The sequence below is a fragment of the Poeciliopsis prolifica genome, unplaced genomic scaffold (genome assembly GCF_027474105.1).
Source record: "Poeciliopsis prolifica strain line A6 unplaced genomic scaffold, Auburn_PproV2 SCAFFOLD042, whole genome shotgun sequence".
In the NCBI taxonomy this organism is placed as follows: Eukaryota; Metazoa; Chordata; class Actinopteri; order Cyprinodontiformes; family Poeciliidae; genus Poeciliopsis; species Poeciliopsis prolifica.
Genome location: NW_026562417.1, coordinates 4,127,092 through 4,150,166, shown reverse-complemented (window position 1 = coordinate 4,150,166; position 23,075 = coordinate 4,127,092). Strand labels below are relative to the sequence as shown.

Sequence of the window (23,075 nt, the reverse complement as noted above, 5' to 3'; positions counted from 1 at the left end):
AAAAAAGTAGCATCTTGTCCAGCCTTGGAGTTGGATTGTTCCCTTAGCTTATTTCTAGATTAATCAAAGCCTTATTTATTCTCGTATGACTGTCACCCTAAACCACATCACACAGCACCTGTATGGAGCCTGAAACTCCCAATGTTCTCTATTCCACAGTCGAGACTTTTTTCTTTCAAATCCTCCAGGTAGACTAGCAGAAACAGATTTGAGAAAATCAGCTCAATATTTCATTTTATTTTTAGGCGCCTCTCCACTGGTGTTGCTCGGGCGACAGTTGAGGTTGCTTTCTACTTCCTGATGAACCGTCTCCTACTTCCTCTGCCCCAGCAGTCGCGCTGTAACAGCTGCATCCCTCGGCTGTCACCTCGCACCGCCACATCATCTGCTCCTGTTGCAGTTACTGATTTATTTTCCATTTTGGAGGTTTAATAAGAGCAATTGAAAAATTGCACAAGATTTCTGGACAAGATTGACCTAATAGTTGTTGCAAAGTGGGATTAAACTAATGTTTTTGCGGGTTTTACAAAACTTGCAACTATTTTCCACCTCGTAATTCAATGATCTGTGATTTGCATTTCCTTTCTAGCTGCTAACTCTCTTTTTTTTTTGTTCCGATTGTGGACTGAAATGACTCATTTTTAGAATATTTCACTGATAGACTCAAAGCTGGGAGTGTGCTCCTGTTTCCAGAAGTGCATAAAGAGGAGTACCGGAGTGAGGGGATCTGTAGCGGAAGTCCTCCTTGGTGAGGAGAAGCAGGGCCTTGCCGTTCATCTGGAAGGTGCCACTGGTGATGGGCCGTAGCGCAAACTCCTTCTCGGCCCACCGCAGCCACTGAGCCACGTCTTCCCGGCTCCAAAACACTGGCTGCAGGCCTGGAGGTGGAGAACGGAGAAGAAGTCAGGGTTTGGGGGAGATGGCAACAACATGGGGAAGAAAGGGAAAAAAAAGAAGAAAAACGAGTCGAGTGTTGAAGAAGCAGACGGATGGGGAGGCGGCGGCGGTGCTGGAGGCGGAGGAAGGAAGAAAGAAGGAAAGACAGGAAGGAGAGCGTGGGGAAGGGGGAGAGCAGGGGGGAAGGAGGCAGTAAAAAGGATATTGAGGAAGTGGAGATAAAAGCTGAAAGGAGGGAGTGATTACGGGAATGGCAGCAGAGATAAAGAAAAAAAAGATGAAGAGGGAGACAGAGTCAGAGAGGGAGAAGAGGTTAGAATAAAAGATTTAAAAATGATAGGTTACACATAAAACTGCACAAAGAATCAGACAGAAGATGTTAAAGGAAAAAAAAAGTCTACATGTTTTTAGATAAGTATAAAAACAAAGTGTATATATAATACACTTTGAAATTTTGTTCTGTTAACCCTGAAGATGCATGTTAGAGGATGGAAGATTTATTGGTTTGTTTTCAGAATGAGACACGCATGATAGGAAAAATGAGCAGAGGAAACAAGTCCAACAGTCGCTTTGTTATTTCCCCTCTTCACACAAGAGAACAAGAGAGTAAAGAAATCCATTATAACGACCAAGAAATATTTACAGTCACCTGGAAAAGTACAGAAAATATCCTGTTATCAGAAAACTATATGACCCTGCTGAAAAACGTGGTTCATGGAGGAAACTCTAGTTTTAAGTTATTAAACAAATTGCTCAAATATTCTGAAAACCTATTTTCTTGTCCTGGTTTTTCAATTTTGCCGGTTAAATGTCTAAACGCTGAGAACAAACAGAAAAGCAGGATGAGTATTTAAAACAGCTTAAAATAACAAAAAAGTGAAATAACCGTCTCTTTTCTGCTAAACAGCCACATCCTTTCTACATTTTCTTAAACCGTAGCGCTGTTTTACCTCGGACAATTTGAAACACGGAGCGTGAACTGTGTCGCAGTACGCACATGAATTAGAAAATTCTAGGGTTAAGTACATAATTGACATATATTAAGTGAAATTCTAGAATGTAGCGCACATATCCAGACTGCTGGAAATGTTTTCCAGGTCGCTCTTCTGTCCATGTAAAATAGTAGCATCTAGCAAGACTATCTCTCCCCTTTTCAATGTGTTCTCTGTTGGATGTAGAAGGACTCCAGACAATCCCAGTTTGACTTCTCCACTAATTCATTTAAAAACAACAACAACAAAAACTTTTACAAGCATTTTTATGAACATTTGTAGATGTAATTTATCAAAAAATTTAACTATCTAGAGAATTATATTAAAAAAAGAAAGAAAAAGCTGAAATCTCTCATTTAATTGTATTTCCAAAGGCAAGTTGATGCCAACAAAACTTGGACCATTCATGAAACCAAAATAAAACCAAGCAATGGGTCAACTTATTGCCAATAATATTGATAGTCAGGAGACAACATTTCATTACAGTTGACTATGTGCAGATGGAGTTAGAAATGTCGTCAATGTGGGTGGAGTTTGGCTCATGCCACAAAACAGAAGCAGAAGCTGAATGACGCTGATGGACAAGCTCTGGACCCTCGGCTATTGATAAACGACTCCCTCCTGGAGGCGTGGACTGTGTTGAGGTTTAAGATTTCACCCAGTCACCACTTTTTGGTCATGATGTATGAAATATGACAATCCTATGCTCATGCTTAATGCTGAGCTGTAAACAACCAAACTCCACTGCAAAGAGAGAAGTGCCAAGCTGAACGAAATGCCTGCTAATGTTTGGGAGCGTGACCAACACAGACTGAACATCTACGTTCACTTCCTCCGCTGCTACTGAGAAAACGACAGTACAATACTGAAATAGTGCAGAACATTGACATCGTTCACAACTCCTTTTGATTGACCAGGTTGACATTCCACCAGAGAAAGCCCCGACGGAGCACTGATGGAAGAATCAAGCAGAACTGATTAGGAAGGCATACAAGACGTTGATCTCTTCCGCGGTCTTGGTGTGATGCTCAGGAGAATCACAGAAAGAACAAGGAGGAAGCGGAGGGTTGTCCTGTCGGACTGTCACTTTCTGAAACCACGCACATAAAAAAATTATAAAACAGATGCAGGGTCAGTGCAACACCACCAGACCATAGCGTCTAAGTAACTTTGTCTCTTAAGACAGCTGAAGGACGAAATAACTATGTTTGAAAATTAATAGTTATTATTTACTTAATGCTTCTGAAGTTCTTCCTAGAAAATGTTGCTGAATTTTTTCATGCTACACTCTTTGCAAGGAAGTAATATACTTAAATTATAATGAATAATAATTTCAACTTTATGATCTTTTTTAGTTTGTTTTTGTCTCAAATATCATTACCAAAAAAATATTTGGTTAAAACTTCAAATCGACCACCAAAACCATTCAGCAACCGATTTTGGCCTGCATTTATACCAGTCAGCATGCGATACTGCCACCTCATCATATCGCTCGTCTCTTGCTGGAACCTGATGATCTACAGTATGACTCAGGCTCACCTCCCCTTTCTTTCCTGTATCCTCTTCTCTGTTTCGCACAGGTGAAATCAAACCGCTAAGCGTGTGTCGCTCTGATCAGACCATCCACGACGCCCACACCGAGCACACGCCGCTCAGTTCTTACGCCTGACTTATCGGACAGACTCGAACACTTCCTCTGGGAGTCGGGCAGCTGTTATCTTTGGCCGCCAATGTCACTTGTCACACGAGTAATAAGAACCGTGTGTCTGCTTCCACTCCCTCCCCCTCGCTTTCCGCTCACCCCGACATGTCAAACAAAGGAAGTTTTCAGAGAGCAATCGATCTAAAATGACACTCTGTCCAGATTGTCAGACTTCTGTTTCTTCCCTTTCCTTCCAGTCCTCTATATTCAGTTGGCGATAAGCCAGGGAGGGTCGAGGTTATCTGAAGCACAGCTCGGACCCTCAGCCTGCCGTCTGAGGGAGGTGTCTGCAAATAGGATTAAGGTGCTTCACAACAAGGGTTGCGAACAAAAGAAAAAAAGTTGGATCCTATTTTCTTGTTGGGTTTCTGCTTTATTGACAAAAATCAGCTCAGCACAAGTCAAATTTGCCATCAGAAATGCGTTGGTAGATTTCCGTACTGTAAAAATAGAACCACGGCAACTGTGGTAATGAATGCATCCCCAACTTAGTTGCCATCTGCACGACGTGCACCAGCTGTACTTTCTTCTCCCGTGGCCGATTTGTGAGAGCGGTGAAGCCAGGGAGGGCAGAAGTGAAGTTCAGGTCAAGAGGTCACGCCTGCGGTATGCTCTTTCCAGGGCCGGAGAGCCGTTCCGCCTGTTCCAAAAGCCCTGTGAGATCCGGTCTGCCGGCCTCGGCCATCTGCACGGGGCCCGGAGGAGGAAGCAGCAAGGGGAGCAGAAGGAGTGAGGAGGAGGAGGAGGAAGAAGGGGGCCCAAACAAACGTGTCCCACAACGCTCTTTGGCAGGAAGTAATCCAGCGTGGGCTTCTTTTCAGCACAGGAAACTTCCTGTGGCAGGGTTAGAGAGCAGCGCAGGGAGGTTCAGTAACTGACAGCGGCATAGAGACGAAAAAAAAGGAAGAGAGGAAACAGAAAAGAAAGTGTGGCGAGAGCAGCAGCGGATGGTGCGTCAAGACAATAAATTAAGGCAGTGTGGATAAAACAGCAATAGGACTTAACAAATATGCAAGAAGAGGAAGGAAAGGCACAAAGGAAGGGAAACGGATAACTAATCCGGAGAGCAGATCGAGTTTCCAGAGCCGGACGTCATGTTCAGTCTCCAATTCCTTCCTTAACTTATTTCTGTGGCAACTTGTGTTTATTCTAGGATCTAATCTGCACAGTAAGCAAAGTCCACAAGGGGAATCAGACTATAAAACAGGTTCATGAAAAGTTTCTTCATAACAATACATATCTATATACATAAAGTCAAGCACCCATAGATCCTAACATCTACAAGCCCTTGGGGAGAATGATGACGCCAAATTCACAAGCTGTCAGTCAAAGTGAACATTTAGAATGGCTTCCACTACGAAAACAGAAAATGTTTTAAATTTGTCACCAAGACCGTAAACCAAGTATCTTTTTCTGTTTCAGTCTTGCCAGCCCACATATCCATAACAGATGCTACATACAAAAAACTTCCTGCTTCATGGAGCAGCTATTTCCTCAATGCATAGAAATGATGATAATCCAAGCAACAGATTGTTTCTAGTAACAGGCATCACTGATAACTTTAGGAATAAACTGTGTCGGCCAAATGTGCTACAGAAACCACAAATAACCACTAAAAATTAAAAGTTTTGGTTTTGAAATTTCCTGATAAATATTACCATATAGAAAACAGCACACTCCCATAAACCTGTTTAGTTTGAATTCTAGTTTGTTTGACTAGAAAGTCACCAAATGTCAGCTTTTGCCTTTGGTGCAGTGAGCTTTGAAGACTTTATTGTCCTTTACCATCCTCCTCCTTATGTGCGGTGGAAAGATAAAGTAGGGTCTCCACAGTGTTTGTCATCGCTCCAGTTGTTTAAAACTTTTTAATTATTGCTCTAACTCTAAATGTGGGCGAGTACTTATTCCCTTGTAGCCATTTCCTGACTTATGAAGATAAACACATATCTGCTGAACCTGAATGACTGAGAAGAGACTCTGGGTTACATCACATTTCCACAATAGAGAAACAAGAAGTCATAGATAACTAATTAAAAGTTTGTAAACAATTTGATGAAGTTAATAAAGTGCTTCAGTTACATTTGTCGTTTGGAAGTTGTAATGAATGCCAGGAATCTGCATATTTAAAATCAAATTTAAAACCCTGAACAGCAAATATTTTGGAAATTTGAACATTAAATGGGGAGGAAAATGGATGACATGGTCAGGTAACAGAGAAGGAAGAAGAGCACCTTCTGTCCTAACGTGCACTCAGTACATTCACACACTATTTGGTGCTGGTGAATTTGCTCTGTCTGTTTTCAGTTACAAACTCTGAACCAGATTTGTTGCATGTTGCAGGAACAAAAATCAATTTCAAGATTTCCGTTTCATCAGGATCCCTGCTGAACACATCTCAGATTAAAGAGGTTCATGAATCTGTATACTATGTGACTATGCATGTGTGTGTGTGTGTGTGTGTGTGTTTACTCTGGGAGGAGGAAGAAAAAAAGCCTCGAGCACGACAACAGCAGGATCCCAAACCCTCGACTAAACCGTGGGCTCCTAATCCTCTCTGATGACACATAATTTTCACTCTGTGGTTTCTCAGGCCCCCGCTAATGCTTGCTAACACACATACACGCACGCAGCTCTCAAGTTGCCAAGGCAACTCATAAGCGATTGGGATGAATGGAGGGAAGAGGAGGATGAGATCATCGGTATCTTGTTTCGTTGTTGCGGTACAGAAGCAGTTAACTTCCCCTCTCAGTCAGATGAGTTAATGAGGTCCGTTCTGCCCCGCAAGGTCCCGTCCGATACCGTGACACCAGTCTCACTCGCACCACTGATGCTTGGTTCTGTTACCTTACAAGAAATCTTCAAGGTGAACTTCAATATTTGTAATAATTTGTCACTGACGAGCAATAATTTTATTATTCATTGATTTGTATTGCTCTACTATACTCAATAAGAACACCTGTTTGCTGGTCTTTAAATACATTTGTAGTTTTGGTCACTTCATATATGAATACCTAATGTTCTGGACAAATCGGGCTATAGTTTGTTCCTGTCATGGCGATGCTTCATACTCCTGTTGACAACTGAATATTTTGAAGGAAGACAGTGGTTTTTGTATGGGGGTTTTTTAACCCGAAGTTGTAGTAGCAATAGCGTTTTTCCCCTGCCATGTCACCAGACGGGTTCTCTAGGGTCGGCCACAAAAAGATTACGTTTAACTTTGTATTAAGCTAGCATTCCTTTGTAGCTGTTCTGGTCCTGCATATCATACGGTATATTGATCGGAAAACATGAAGTTTTCCGAGCATTGTTTGTTGACTCAAACAGGTGTTCCATTTCCATTTATTGTTCAGGGTTCCATTTCCTTTTCAAACCTGTGAAACTGGAACTAAATCACAGATTAATGGGATGTGAAAGTCAGATCAGATATTATTTTCAAACCCCAGACTCTAGGACTTGATAAACACACACATAGCCGATACATATCCATCTCAGACTGAGAATTTCTCCTTACCCTGACCTGGATGAATAATATCCAAACTGAGAAAACTCAAAGTCACTTAGTCACCGGCCTCTTGAGCAAATATTACTCCATTTCTCACAGCCCAGAAGAAGGCGGACATAAGTTTTGCTATCTCCATCGAGACAAGGCTTTTGTTTCTTCAGACGGAGAAGGAGGGAGAAAGGAGGTGACCCACTAACACCCTGACTCAGGAACATGAGGGGATGAGAGTTGCACATTTCCTAACTTTAGTATGTACTTAGCATTCATCTTCTCTTGCTTTGTGCGCATTAATTCCCTCTCAGGTGGGTGTGGCAGGGAAAAATCCCCGTCCACACTCACACAGACACACACGCACTTTTACTTTTCAGTCAAAGTACCCGCGCCCCCCACCTCAACCCTCCCATACATCCTGTGTTTCCGCCACCGGCATGCACGTGCTTGTCCCCGTCCGGCTAAACTGGACTCCATCCAGTCAAAACAAACGTAAAGCAGCTCATCAATCACACTGAACTTTTATGGCCAGGAAGTAGCGCGACCTGTTTTTGATAGTAAGCTGTTGAGAGTGGGAGCAAGCCGACTCTTGTACGGTTGGTTCCTGAATCCAGCGCCAACTGCCACTCTTCTTTTTTTCTTTTTTTTTTTTTTTTAGGAAATGCAGCTACTTCAAAGGAGCCTGGTAACCAAAGGTAGTCTTGAAGCAACCAACACACCTGTGCACAGTATCATTTAATACTGCTCTTCAGGTGAACAATGGGCAGTTAGTATTTAAAGTAGGGTAACGCTTATTTTGATCTTATCTAATGCAAATATGCATTTAGGCATAAAATAAAACCTGCTGTTGGCAAAACATCAATACAGTTTGTATCAAATGTAACAATTTAACTAATATGGAAATGATTTTGGATGCATATTGGTGATATAAAACTAGGGTTTCTTGGAAAGAACCGCTTGGTTTTACCTCCTGTTCCTCTAAGTAGCGATCTATTGGGGGAGCAAATTTGTAACATTTGTTACATTTTCAGCTGGCATGGTTCACTTTCACACCGAACTGCATCAAATTAATCTAACTCTTTGAAAGTCCCGTTTCCCTGCTTGCTTGTGATGGTGCTGCACCAAAAACTCTGAAGACACTAAACGCAACTTCCTTCTTCACAAAATCTAAACCAATATGGAGTGGCGTCAACATTTTAGCAGTTCCAGGTTTTCTCTTTTGTCTTTGAAAAGGGAAATTATTCCTTTCTTCCGCTAGCAAGAGACTTGTGTGTTTGATTTTGGTTGTATATACCCAGCATGCCCTGCGCTATAGTCCGCTTCCTGCTTTTGGAGTGGTCTTCTGTCCACTTGGTTTTAACTCAGGAATTCGAATTGCATCAGAATTCATTTCAACCAAACAGACATAGATTTTCAGGCGGACCAGAGTTGGCTTTTTTGTTCCACATCGGAGTTCGCTTGTGCATTCACACTTCCCCAAACAAACCGAGCTTTACAGGCAAACAAACTAAAGTTTAATTAAAACTAACCAAACAGAGCTGGTGTGAATCCACCCTACACCTCTCCTATCTGCTTTTCTGTAATAACATATTCTCATTCCAGGTATGTTTTTTTGTTTTGGTGGAAATCTTCAATAAAAGGCCAGAAGAATGAATTTATTGTTGCAATCATGGAATGCTGAAACAAAGTGCTAAAAGTCAAAGAAATCTCCAATGTATTCTGAAATGCCAGATTCTGACTCAGAGCTTCTGGGATAGTCGGACTGTATTTCTGAGAAATGTAACTCCACCTCGACTCTGAGTGACGCAAACAGCTTCAACAAAGATTTATGACCTTGGTGTGCTCAACTGTCCAAAATAAAGTCTGTGTGAAGCTAACCTTAAGAATGTAATCGGTTTGTATGTATGTCAGTTTAATAGGGTTGCCAATTTCGCCAAGCAAAGTACAATCTTTATAGAATCAAAGAGGAACGTTTTCTGCAATTCCTTCAAAGGTTACAAATCATTTAACCATCTTCTCTTTCCTGTCTCAGAAGCAAACTGCTTTGTGATTTCAGGCTGAGTGGCAGTGCTAATCTTCAGCTGTACATTATTGTGAAACTTCAGGTAAGCTACAAGTTCTATCAAGTTGCTGTGTTAATTCGACATAAAGTTACATTTGGTTGTGTTGTGCTTTAAAAGCTACATTAGCCTATGCTTAGCCATGCAACGCTTACTGGTACAATGGCGTAGCAAAGGTTTCTAAAATGTTTGTTTGCACACTGATGATTTATATTCAACCAAATCAGCGTACTGTTTGCAGTACACCAACTTGGTAAGTTAAAGCTATCCGTCACTAAGAACTGACATGTAGCTACATTTGTGAGAAATATAGTCTCCGTTTATCCAGAAGACTTCCAGTCAGAGCAAAAGTACAGAAATCATTCTATGCTTAGAGTGGGAAAATATGGCAAAGGTAAATTATTATTATTTTGCCAGTATACACAATATAAATTTACTATATAATTTTATTATGAAGGACATATGTAAGACCTGAATTGAGCCCAAACTGGTTTTTCTATATGATTATTTTATGTATTATTAACATCAGTAGCAGTAGTTGTGTTGGTCATGGTAAACAAACACAAAATGCCTTCTGTTACAGAAGGTATTACATTCCTGCCTAGATTGTAAAATATTTTCAGATTCACCTATTAGCAGATTTTTCTATTGAACACATTTCTAAATTATTTTTATATTATTTTAATAGTGTTAATTTTATGTTAAAACTGTAACAGCTTGTCTAACGAAGCGACTCATGATCTTGAAATGACTAATCTTTCACAAGCCAACATCCTTACATTGTCCACTCCTGCTACATTTATTATCTCCTTACACAGATTTCAGAGGCAGATATGTTTTTATCTTTATTTGTTTAAAATTATTCGAGTGTCAAAAATGTGCTATTCTTCCTTGTGCTGATGTTTCTTTGAATTTGAATCATCTTCATCAAGTATGATAATTTTACTATAGAAAGTAATAGATAATAACACTTTATTAATCCTCAAAAACAGGAAATTGTGCTTTTTCAGCATAGCACACAAAAAATAAAAAATAAGTAAAACATAATGTAAGAAAAATGAAGTAAAAAATAATTAGTATCATATTAATTATATATATTGATGTTATACATAATCTTATATATGTTATACAATCTTATACATATACTATATACAATGTAACTAATTATATATACATATTTGCATAATATCTTGTATTATACCTTGTACTCATGTTTTTGTCTTTGAGAATTCAACCTCACTCCCCATTTTGCTCCTCTTCTTGTCTTACTTTCTACGTTTGATGTTGCTATCTGGTATTTCCTTCCAAGAATCAACCAAGGCCCCGGTTTCTGTTCGCACCAGCACAGGCATGCCCGGTGCTCATGAGCGATCTTGCAAACTTTGCTAAATTGCATTTATGAACAGAAAACATTTTCAGTTTGGACCCTGAAGCAAGTCCAACTAAAAGGCTCCTGCCAAGCCGAACTGTTGGAAATCCAGGCTGATGAGGAAATGAAAGCCGAGACGTAGAATGTCAGTCCTTAGGCTGGTTTTTGATGGTTTTGACTCTTCAAAAGTGTCAAGATCTTTTTTTGGGTGGTGGAAATGTCCTTGAAGTCTTTTTCTGCATAAATGACTGGGTGGTCTGTTCATCTCGTCTTTTTCCTCAATCCAAACCAAACAAAAACACATTACTTCCAATGTGGCAGGGAAGAGCCACAAGATCCAAAGTGTCTGGGAAGCATATGGAAGGAATTCTATTAAACAAAGTTTAACAACAGGAAGAGAATTTCCAGTTATTGCAGCTTTAGTTGCATTTCCTATAAAAGCGTAAAATCACCGCACCATAGATGGTTGTGTGCGTGCGTGGCTGTGTGTGTGTGTGTGTGCTTTGTGATGTTATGAGAACAGTCAGCCCACCACCCCCACGTCAGAAGCACCATGTGGAGTGTGTCGCGAACAGGAAGAGAAGGGGGCTGCGCTCAGCTTCGTTAGCCTGTGTGAGAACAGTTTCCCTTTCACAGGAGAAAAAAAAAGAAAAGTTACAATACACACACACACACACACACTCAGATTAACACACATGCACAAAACAACAACAACATTTATTCAGGAAGCAACGTCTGCCCACTCAGGAAATTCCTGAGGACAGAGCTGCTTCTAGGGGCCGGAAATTTCCCCTCAGAAAGACCCAACAAACACGACACACACACACACACACACGCACACACGCACACACACCCACACACATACACACACACTTCTTGTACACCAGCTCCCCCACAGTAAAACAGCTTATAGACCATAAAGAAACAGAGGCCAAAGGAAGCCAAGAAGGTGGTGGGGCATGCATACAGTCTACATCTACACTACCTCTGGCAAGCTTTCCACAAAGGCACAAGATTCACTCACACTCATCCACCCACGCACACAAGCATGCACAGTGCAAACCCAGCTGTGAGCTCATACACACGCGCGCACACGCATACACAAAAACCAAGGAAACTAGCCTTGTTTCCATGGACATAGATTTTTTTTTGTTATTTTCAAACCATCCTGGAAGATTGTTCCCTTCCGACAGCCGCTGCTCCTTCTGCATGCCGTGTTTATTGTGCATTGGGAGCATCACTCAGTGATGCAGGTCTTTAAATAATTCATCTCCTTCTTTGTTTATTTATTTTTTTAACTAAATACAACTCACTCGTGGCACGTTTGAGGCCCACGACGACACTTTGACCAACAAACCCATTTCGCGGCCAAATTAGAACCCGACAAATTCAGCTGATCAGCGTTTGTGTGAGGAATTTTTTTAGAAGCCAAGTTGCATTACGTGGGACAAATTGTTCCTTCGGTAGTCAACTCAATATTACTTGGCTTAAGGTTTCTAGTTGGGGTGGGAATCTTTTACTATCTCACAATTTGATTCTGAATTTTAGGCTCACAATTTGATTCAAAGTCAGTTATTTGTATTGATTTCTGCTTTTATCCATAGGTGTCATCATCTATTTCAGTGTGCTTTACGAGGCAGAATGACAAATAAATAAAATATCATTTTCACATTTATTAAGATTTAAATATGTACAATATGCTTAAAATGAGCAATACCAATGTTAATGCTGATATATTATGAGTCCCTAATATTTTCTGGATTTTAGAAAAATCCAGGTCTTCAGTTCCTCCATAGCCTTTGTAGGCTTTTTATATTGTGCAATAAGCACAATATGAAACTGAAAAGGTCATTCCTGACCTTTTCAGTTTATTGTATTGTAGGGCTACATATTGCTGCTCAGCTGGCTGAAGGAAGGCTACTACTTTATTGTCCTGATTCCAGCAAAGATAAACTTGGCTGTATGGAAATAATTCCAGTCATGAAAAAGGCGGGCAGTTAATAAATGTTATGGACAATGAGAATATGCCTAAAATGATCAATATCAACAACATCCATCGCTATCTACAATAACGCTGAAGAATTTGAATTGATGTGCGGTACAACATTTAATTTCCCTTTGGCATCAATAAAATGCTTCTGAACGTGAATTATTTCAGGAGCAGAAAAAATATATACTGGGGATTCTTTTTCAAATAAAAGCAATCTAAGTATTTTGCTTGCAAATTATCTGCAGGTACTGTGATTATGAGGACAGGTCATTGATTTCCAAGTCAACTCTGCTTAATTCTCACATCCCTTCACTGGTCCAGCTGGGATTTCTTCCATTGAGCTGGATTTCTACAGTTAAGTTTCAACCGGGTCAATCAGCAAACAGTTGTGAACAATGGCGTTGATTTTCCGCGCCGTTTTAGAATCGTAGTCTGCCTGTAACAACGCCAGCAGAGGAAGTGACTATAGCCGTTCAGTCGGTTTTGGCTGCGCTTCCAAATACTGAGTAAAAGTTAGAGCAAGAGGAACGTTAACGACATTTTATTGCCGGTGATGTTATTGCTCAACTTCACACATACAAGTTTGATTTTCCAGTTGGCTCTGCTAATAGCAAAGGAAGGGGCTAGGCTGAATGTTAGCTTTTTACGGCGCACGCATTTGCTGTTAGCTTCTGTTAGCTTCCTTTACCACTGAGCTGGCTTGTTATGTACATTGCAGCGATTGGGCTTCAACAGAGGCTACATCCACAGGAAACAAGCATTTCCCAAGAGGTGCAGGCCTTCTGCACAAAGCAAAGCGTAGAACCAGAATCTGGTTTTTACCAGGCAAGTGACTCTGTGGCATTTTATCATGCAGTGTGAATACCAGCCGAATCACTCAGCAGTGGCCCGAATTTACTGTAGGCAAGCATAAAACGTCAATACTGGCTGAAAATATAGATTTTTAGATAGCTTTGATGTTGTTACTAGGACAATCATCAAACCTTGGTTAGGTAGGATGGGATGTCATTTTGAAATCTCTTTGTCAGAAACTTTCTTAGATAAATGTTATAATTAATTCATAACCTAAAGAAGTGAACACCCTGCATCCTTGACTATCTATACTATGGACATTTTTTTTAGATTGTTAGCAAAGGAAAGTCTTTCTGAATGCACCTTTGCAGCGTTCCAGGGAAGTGTGACTGAGAGGGTTAAAAATCAAGCCTGGTAGCATTCTTCAGTGTGAGGAGCAGGCTGCAACTCTCTCCGATCTAATCCACTTCCTCCCCAGGAAATGGAGAAGGCGGATTTCTGCCCACACTGCAATTTCCTCCCTCATTCTTTTTCTTTCTGTCTTTTTTTTTCACCCCACTCCCCCTCCTCCTTCTCATCTTCTGTTTTTTTTTTCTTTCCCTCCACCCCGGCCTCCCCTCAGGATATTCTCTCACTCAGAGTGTGGGGGGTTAATGGGCAGCTTGTTTTCCAGCATGTGCTGTTTGCACAGAAAACTGGAGAAAGGACAAGCAGAGGTGTTTTTGGATCGGCCACGGCCGAGACAAGCCACCTTCTGTTCGAGCGAGGAGAAGGAATCCCCCGCCAGCAGAAGCCTCAAACCAAACAATGAAAGAAGGGGCATTTTTCCGGCCTGAAGTGCGACACGGGTCGGCGCGCTGAGAGCTTTTATTTGACACATGACTGAAAAACAAAGTAGAACTTCCACATGTCTGCGGATGTGAACTGACCCGACGGCTCGCGCGGCAGGAAGCCCAACGCGGACCTGTTGAGCGTTCTTCCTTTTTCTGCAACAATGCAAAAGAGGAAGTGCGCTGAGGGAGTTTCCTGTTCGTCTCATCCAGCTACAGCCAGTCTTAACGCCCTGCAGAAAGCCCTGAACTTCACACTTGTGAGAAAAAAATAAATAAACACGCGGGTTAAACATTGACGGGTGCACTGATCCGGCGGGTCTGGGTTACTCTTTGAACGGTTGGATTATCTTCTGGCCCTGCTCCAGCCTCGCCTCCCATTTCATTGGGTGAGAGATGATGAATGACCATAAGCAGCCAAATCCGAGCTGCAAAATAAACATTCTGCTGTTGCAAAGTTCAATGCAACCAATTAAGGAACATTTAAAAGCTGCAGTTAGTATTTATTGGTTCTGGCCGAAGAGTAAGCGGTCACTCCCTTCTAGGTGTTCACAGGAACCAATAGAAACTAAGTTCCTCTCAGCAGTTCACACCGATTTAGGCTCCCAGTAATGTCAAACAATGGATGATCTGAAAATCAAAGGAGCTCTCCAGTAAACTAACAAACTGACGTTCTGTGCCAAATCAAAACAGACCTTTTCCCAAAGCTTTCTTATGTTTATCGTTTCCAGTAAAAAAGTCCTTGCTTTGCACAGCACCGCTTCGAGAAATGCCTTCATCCCCACAAGAAGGATGAAATCCCTCAGTGACAATTCATGGCCCGAGTATATTATAACAGAAATACACCAAACTCTGGCAGATAGGTGCTAAATCGTGCTAAATTTTAGTCTATACTCACAATGACAGCAGAAAATTCCAATCACTCAACTACTTTCTCGGGCATCTCATTAAAATGTCTTTAAACTGTAGGAATGGAATCGTACCAACTGCCTATTTAGTATCCATCCAGTCGGGTTTCCAAGTGAGAACAATTGACATGAAAATTATGCAAATAGAAATTCCAAAAATAAGGAAATGTGCCAATTTAAAAAACTCGTAGGTCTTTTGATAAAAAAAAAGTTTTTTGAGCAAGGATTAGGTGGTCTCTTTTTGTGTATTTCACAAAACTGCAATGGAATCACTTTTTTTCGCATCACAGGAGTCGCATGATCGACGACCGGATGTTATCACTGGCAAACAAAACAGAAGATCACAGGAAATGCTAGGAGGATGATGGCCCCTCATGTTTTTTAATGACTTCTCATATGAACAAACTGGTTCGCATGTGATTATAATTGTGTTTTAATTGTGAAATAGTATTTGTTTGACCTTAGTGGAATATCAACAATAATTTGCGCACATTTGTTTATGTGAGACATTTTAACTTCTGTAAATTTAAAATGCTGCCTCCAGTGGTTTTTCTGGTCTCCCTAACTAAACAATGTTAGCACATCACGTATTTGTGCTTAAGCAATGTTTTGTTGTCTTAAGTTTTCCATATGTAACTGAAAGTTGACTTCAAATTAGTTTCAAAAAGGCGAGCAAGAAGCGTTTCTGGAGACAAATTGTGTTCTACTTTTCCAAGCTTCTATATATATGGGCTTCAAGAAGCTCTGCTGGTCTTCAAAGAGGAAAATTCAGCTGTTGTGAACCTGATCTATTTAGAAACAATGGAAAAATGTGAGATTGATCCAACTTCATTCTATTCCACAGCGCTGCCTCTCGTCTTTCCACTTGCAGCAGTCATTGTTACTGCAGTTTCTCAAACAGATGAAGTCATTTTGTCGGTACATACCACACCAATCAAGGACATCTCTAATTCGAGACTTAGAAGAAGGGGGGAAATAAAGATTTTATGTAATGAATGGGCTGAGCTAAAACGTGAAACCAAGATTAATGTGAGCACCACACGTTCTTCCGCCTCCACAAGCTGTCAGCCGCCGCGGCCCTCCTGCTCCCCTCCTCCAGCAGTGTCTTCCCTCTCTACATCTAAATTCTACGTTCTTTCTGAGGCCTGTTTTCCTCAGTTCTATGTTACCTGAATGGATGCGTTTCTATTACAAGAGTGTGTAAAACTCTGTTGATATTCCACTAATGTGGGAAAATCACTATTTCACAATTGTGGTGTTTGTATTAATTAAAAAACACGATTAAAATCACATAGGAATAGGTCCCTTCATGCAAGTCATTAAAAAAAACAAAAAACATGCTGCGCCATCATCCTTCCTCCACTTCCTGTCGTCTTCATCTTTTCCGCCAGCTGTAACATCCAGCTGTCGATCATTTGACTTGTGTGATGTGAAAAAAGTGTTTCCATGGCTTTTTTGCGCATGACACTCATTACAGAAGGGTAAAAAAGCTAACACCTCCTAGCACCAAAACTCTCTATCAAAAAAGTGATTTTTTTTTTTAAGTTGGGATGTTTTCATTGAACAAATTTATTTTTGTAATTCCAATTTGTGAAATGTTGCGGTCAATGGAAACGCAGGTACAGTTGCTTTTTCCAGTGCAGTAGGTCCATCAGTTCAGGTTCTGAAATTTGACCTCTGCTGTGAAAACGGGCTGATCGGAAATGATGGGTTATATTCTGTAATATTTGGAAATTATGGTGGTGTTTTTGCTTCTCCGTGACGTTGCAATCTCCTGAAGCTCAAACTGTGTCAACGGGAGAATCCCACCCACATATATCAACTGATTCTTGTGTCTGAAAAAGAAAATAAACCGATTTAAAGGGTCACTACGTGGGCCAAGCGATGAAAAGCCGAAAGAGTGAAATGAGGTGGGGAATCTGCCCATCTGTCCTGTTCAGATGACCAAGCGATCGATACGTGTGTGGGAGAGTCACCGTGTGTTTTGCATGTGTGTGTGTGTTGGGTTTTTTTTTTTTTATGACTCACGCAGGTGTGCAGGCAGCCTGGCAGGCTCGTCCTCCATTCTGCTGGCTGGCCTCGCGGCGGGAGCATGGACGGGGGAGGAAGTGGAGTTTGGCAGCAGGTTCGCGGAAGGACTGAAAGAGCTCCTCTCCTGCTATGAATAGACACAGAGACACAAAGCATGGCTCACAAAGCTCCGAGAGATGCACCGGCCCTGAACCCAAACAGCCGCCCCGCCAAGCCGCCAGCCCGCCTCGGCTCACCTCGCCTCGCCTCGCCGTGCTCCCACAGCAACCGCTGCAGCCAGAGGAAAATGCAGCACTAATAAACCGCTACGCTGCCCTGTTGAGTCATGAACTGGCTTTCTGGAGGCTTTAGGACACAGAATGCCACACATGCTTCAGCACATGTGTTGCTATGCAGGACACCGAGGTTCTGCACCGTCGGGCAAGACTGAACTTTAGACTCTTAGGAACAAACACAATAAACTTCGATTTAACTTCAGGTTAAGCACTTCCAAAAACAAGAAAATCTGGTAAAGGCTTTGACATTTCCAGAAAATATCTGTTGAAATCATCACAAGAAATGTCAAAAATTGTTGACATTTCAGTTGTTTAAGGGTAACTTATTGCCAGACGGCTCTTACATTGTTTGAACAAGTTAAATATTATGTGAAATAGCCAAACTTCAGTGTCCAACGAGGCACACTGACAGCTTCATAGAGCTTCTCCAGGAAGCACGAAAAAAACCCAGCAAAGTTCACCTTGATTTCATATCAACCTGCAAATTAATCTTGTGATTTTGATAACATACACTCAATTTTTCAGTCAATTTTTCAAAGCATGATTATTTAACAAGGCAGTGAGACTGAAGATGCATGGGTCAAACTTTTATCAACCGATACCATTTTTTTTTTTTAACATCCAATGAGCTGATCCGAATTTAACACCTGCAAACTCATTTGCATAAGCTTTGTTTTACTTTGCACATGCCATTTGTTGAGGCGTTTACATTAGGGATGAGTAAATTAGCCGAATTGTAGGGACATTGGTATTGATATGTCGCATGTGACTCCAAATTATTCACACAAAAGTTGCCTGTCCACTGCTTTTTTTGTTTTGTTTTTTGTAGCGCATGTCTAAAAATTCAAAATAAAATGTATCTTGTGAAGCTGGTATAAATGCAAAAATGCTATTTGATACGCTGCTGGTCACCATTTGCAAAGCAGCCAATCTATAAGGTGCATTCACTTTCCTTGGTGCTGATTGGCTGTTCCCCCAAGAACATAAGAAAAGAAGACTCCAGAAATGATATGAAGATGGTTTCCATTGTGCGTATAATATAATAATATTAAGGCATATTTAGTGATTGAAATATCAGAATATATCTTTGTGAGCAAAGCACAGTTTCCTAAGATTCAGGTGTAGTACTCATATTGATATTCTGCCAATATTTTGGGATTATTTCAGTCCCTGTTTTTAAAATATCACCATTGATCAGCTATTTAATTGACATTATGGTTGCTACCAGAGTTTGCATTTTATGATTGTCACAAAGTTGAGTTTGACATTTATGAACAAGTAGAAAGCTGGTAATGTCTTGAGACGTTAAAGACAGATAAAGGTCTCTATTGAACAGCAGATTCTCCATATACCACCAAGGCAATTACAACACTAACTATCTTTTAATAAAAGAGTTGGTGCATGAGTGGGGATCGTTTCGTAATCTTAGATCTTACCTGCATAAAATAACCTGCAGAAGATGTTTAATGTGTGCAAGCCAGAAAATAAGTGATGTAAAATAAAACTGAAATTCGAATGTTAGACCTGGAGGAAAACTGGAGATCAGTATTTTAATTCATTTGTTCATTCACTGTGTCACATTCAATCAAAAGAAGATGTTGATCGGGAGTGAATCGTGGTGAAAATCTATTGCATCAACTGGAAGTTTGCTGCGTATGTCTTTAATGTACTCAGTATGTGGCAGCTGATCCGGTACAGACACCTAACACAAATTCAGACTTTCAAAGTTTTCAGCTGTGATGCATTTACTGAATAGGGTGGGAAAAAAAAGTTCAATCTGAGCGACCGATTATCGGTCAAAGCCAGTCAAGAGAAAACTGTCTGATTTTAATAACTGGCTGTTTAACTGGTGAATCCATCTTTTACATTTTAGGTTTTCCTAGATAAATTATTGCAGGATTTTGAAAAGTTATAGGATGTTTCCTTTCTTAGCTTTTTTTCCTAGTAAAACACAACCTATCAAGCAAACAATGAACAATTTCTGTCACTTATTTCTTATGTCTCTGGAGTTTATTTGTCCTGATTTTAAAAAAAAGGAGTCCATCGTTCATTAGCTTCCCTTCTTTTGACTAAAGACATATTCCAGACATATTTGAAGCTTTGCCTTTGGGTTCCAGCCTCCTGTCACTATCCAGCCACTGACAGGCCTTACATACCAACAGCATGTACCAGGAATTTCCTGTGGAAGCCAAGCAATAATCTCTCATTCCCCTATTTCCTCCTATTGGAAAGGAAAGGCCCATCTCGCCGCTTGTCTAAAAATTCACTTCCCCGAGTCTTCAGCGGCTCGGATTGGGTCGGTCAAGACTGGGTCATGTGATGGAGTCAAAGGGAAGGTGACCTGTGATGGAGCAGAGCCTTCATGAGAAGGTGAACGGTGGGGGAGGGAAGGGAAGCTGGCCAGCCGTCTTCTCTCCAGCTGCCGGAGGTGGAACTTCTCGGGGACGGTCAAACGCTTATCAGACTCGGTAATGAGCATCCCACACAAGCAGGGCAACATCACTCGCTGCCGGTCGCGGAGAAGCTCGCACTGCCTCCAGACATTTTACACTGACGACACCTTGGTATTTCTAGCTCTACATCTGCCACTTCGGACTGTTTTCTGGGTTTCTATAAGACCTAGATCATGAATTTCAAATGTCCTGCCTGATCAGTCACTTCACATCAAATGGTTTTCAGCTGATGGTTATCAGCTGATGGTTATCAGAGTATTAAAAGTCATAACTCATTATTAAAAAAAAAAATCACTAATATCAGGTCTGATATATTGCCTTTCTCATTCTTGTTTTCTTCAGGCTTTTATAGACGAGGAAGCACTGGTAGTTAAAAAATGGACCTACTCAAAAATGTGCATCAAAGTTTAGGTGAAACTCTCCGTTTTCAGTTTTGACATGTTCAACACATAAAGAAAACAATTTTATTTTGGTTTTGTTTTTAGTATTCAACCTGCAGATGACCCATCAGAGCACATCAAAGGAAATTTGTCTCAATCTGTTCTGCTTTTTGGTGATTCTTTTTTGATCATTATGCTTTATAAATAAGTCGTTCTGGCTCATTCGAAAACCAAATCTATGTTTGGACTAGGACTAGTCGTTTCATATCCCTGCTGTGTGTCACTTATGTAGCTAGTTATTTCTAGTAGGTACTGTAAGCAGTTGCCTCAATTCGCTTGATTAGTAATTATGCTCCTGGCCATGTCATCCCCTCAAAATCAGTATTTTACTTTCTATACCGTATTGAGCCATCAGGAAAATTGCATGATAAACAAAATCAAACATAGCCAGAATATCATTTGATTTTGCTTTTTAATTACATTATGATGGAGATGAGCAGAAATTGGAGTAAATTGTGACCTACAAAGCAGAAGAAGTCTGTTGATTTGGTGCCTGATTAGTCACAGCTCCATCAGACATTGTTGAAAATGTGTTAATAATTTCAGGGTTTTTGGCTGTCTTCAAGGCAGATCATTTTCTGTGGTCATAGACAACACCATGTTTCACAAAAAACAAACATGACTCTTTCCTGTGGATAAAGGGGCTCTTACAAGTCAATAAACGGCCATTTATTCTAACTCGCAAAAAGGAGGTCAGGCACTTTCTTTCTGGGCAAAAAAGGTGTAATTTTGAGTCGCATGCTTTGACGCGTTTCAAAATAAAGTCTTGGTTTTTACAACATGACCTTTACGCCAGCTTTTAAAACACTGTAACTACAATTTTTAACCTTAAACTCACACATGGTTTTTGCAGTCATTCGAATTCAGGTTAAAATGTTGTTTTTCGACGTGTCTTTTGGATGTGAAATCCCCACTTTTCGTGCGGGGCTACAGTCGCGTTAGTTGAGGTTTTCCAGCGCTGTTAGTGAAGTGAGTTCAGTCCGCTCTTACTCTGATAAAGCCGTTTGTATGCTCCTGTTCTCACGCGGTCCTTTCGCCCCGTGTTTTAAATCAAACGGTTCCCGACAGTCACGACCTCTTCTTCCCATCGATACCACCATCATCATGAGCGCGAGCCGAGCCGAGCCGAGCCGAGCGCGTGGAGCGAGCCGCGAGCAACAGATGAGCAACAAAAACAGACGCGTGCGTCCGCGGCGCGAGCTTCTCTTCTCTTGTTTGCGGAAAGTGTTCCTGCCGGAGGAGAGGAGCTCGGTTAGCCCGGCGGTCGGCGTTACCTTGTTCGCAGCAGCAGAGGAGGAGGATTCAGACATTATCTTCCCGACAACTTCTCTCCCTCTCCTTCCACTTTTCCGTCGTGCTTCCTCTCTCTCTCTCTCTCTCTTTCTCTCTGCCTGTGTCGGTCACTTTCCTTCACAGAAGCCCGAACAGCTGCAGCGGCAGGAGTGGCACACCGAGCGCTCGTCTCGTCTCTATGGAATAAGTTGTTTTTCTCCTGTAGCCCCGCTTCTTCGGCTTGTATTTCCCCCCTGTCTTCTTTATCTGCTTGCCCGGTCCATGGCGCGGCTGTTGTCGGTGTGAAAACTTCTTTTGTCTTTCGTGTGTTTTCTTTCACATGTCGGCACCGCGCTGGTTAATAATCCCTTCCTGGAAGAGAGAAACACCCCCTCCGCCCTCCTCCTCCTCTCTTTCTCTCTCTCTGTGACTGTCTCTCTCTCTGTGTGTCTCTGTCTCTCTCTCTGTCTCTCTCTCTCTCTGTCTCTCTCTCTGTGTGTCTCTCTCTCATTGATCTGGATGTGTGTAAAACGGCGAAATGACGTGAATTCCCAGCAATGAGCCTTGCCCCCTTTTAAAGGGAAACCCGAAGCAGGAAATCGCGGCAGATCTCTTTGCAAGACACACACACACACACACACACACACACACACACACACACACACACACACACACACACACACACACACACACACACACACGCACACACGCGCGCGCGCGCGCGCCTACACACAGCGACAAGCCGAGTCAGAAACACTGACACAGACTAGTTTTCTATTTACTCCTTAAATCAAAGCTTAAAGCAAATGCGGTTACACAATGGGCTTAACCTCTATACTTTAATTAGACCCTGTTGAGCAAAATTAAACAGCAAAAGTATAAACAATATGAGTGGACCTGGAGTGCATTCCAAAAGTATTAATACCTGAGTTTCTCATGTTGAAATATAAAAATATTTTAAAGGGGCAGTATTATGTTAAATCAACTTTTTTGAGCTTTACATCATGTTATAATATTATTATTATATTATTCCCTCATCAAAGACGTAAGTGGAGTGTTGATTTTTTTCATGTATGTTTGAGAAATCCTTTAATCTCCCATGGCAACCATTCAGCTGTGCAGAACGCCTGGGTGGAACTAGCTCCGCCTTCAAGGTGGAACTCCTCCTCCGAGCTGCAATTTGCAAACTTCCACCTCACGGCCCCCTCTCCCCTGCAACTCGCTCACTCAGCTCCTTCAGACTAGCCAGAACCAAATAGTTCGGTGGAACAGCGCATTTGTTGAGCTCAATATATAAGCTACTTAGTGAAAAACTGGTAAAAACATTTAAAGGCTAATACGGATGCCCAATTTCAAGGCTTTAAATTACATCAAATTTCTTTTAGGTAATATTTGATATAGATAGAATTTTTGTAACTGACGGTAACAATTGCTTCATTGTGCTGTAAACTTGCACTATTTCCCTGGAAAATGCACAATATTGCCCCTTTTGTGTATTCTTTTGTGATTTTATGTGACAAAACAACCCAAAGTTTCAAAATAGCTAAGGTATATAACGTTTGTCCTGCCAT

At 41.2% G+C, this 23,075-nt stretch overlaps 1 protein-coding gene across 3 annotated transcripts in view; it reads right to left on the bottom strand.

Annotated features, from left to right (window-relative positions):
- Positions 1-22,054, bottom strand: part of etv6 (ETS variant transcription factor 6) — a 31,480-nt gene extending 9,426 nt beyond the window's left edge. Inside the window, exons 1-3 of one of the 3 annotated variants that reach the window (XM_055055642.1) lie at positions 21,507-22,054; positions 17,062-17,191; positions 714-878 (exon numbers count right to left, since the gene is read on the bottom strand). In XM_055055642.1, the coding sequence (XP_054911617.1) occupies positions 714-878; positions 17,062-17,191; positions 21,507-21,542 (331 nt within the window). In that variant the 5' untranslated portion in view covers positions 21,543-22,054. Of the gene's footprint in view, positions 1-713; positions 879-17,061; positions 17,192-17,300; positions 20,010-21,506 lie in introns of those variants that run through there. The other 2 variants (XM_055055643.1, XM_055055644.1) reach the window with 2 other exon arrangements.
- Between the last annotated feature and the right edge of the window lie 1,021 nt (positions 22,055-23,075).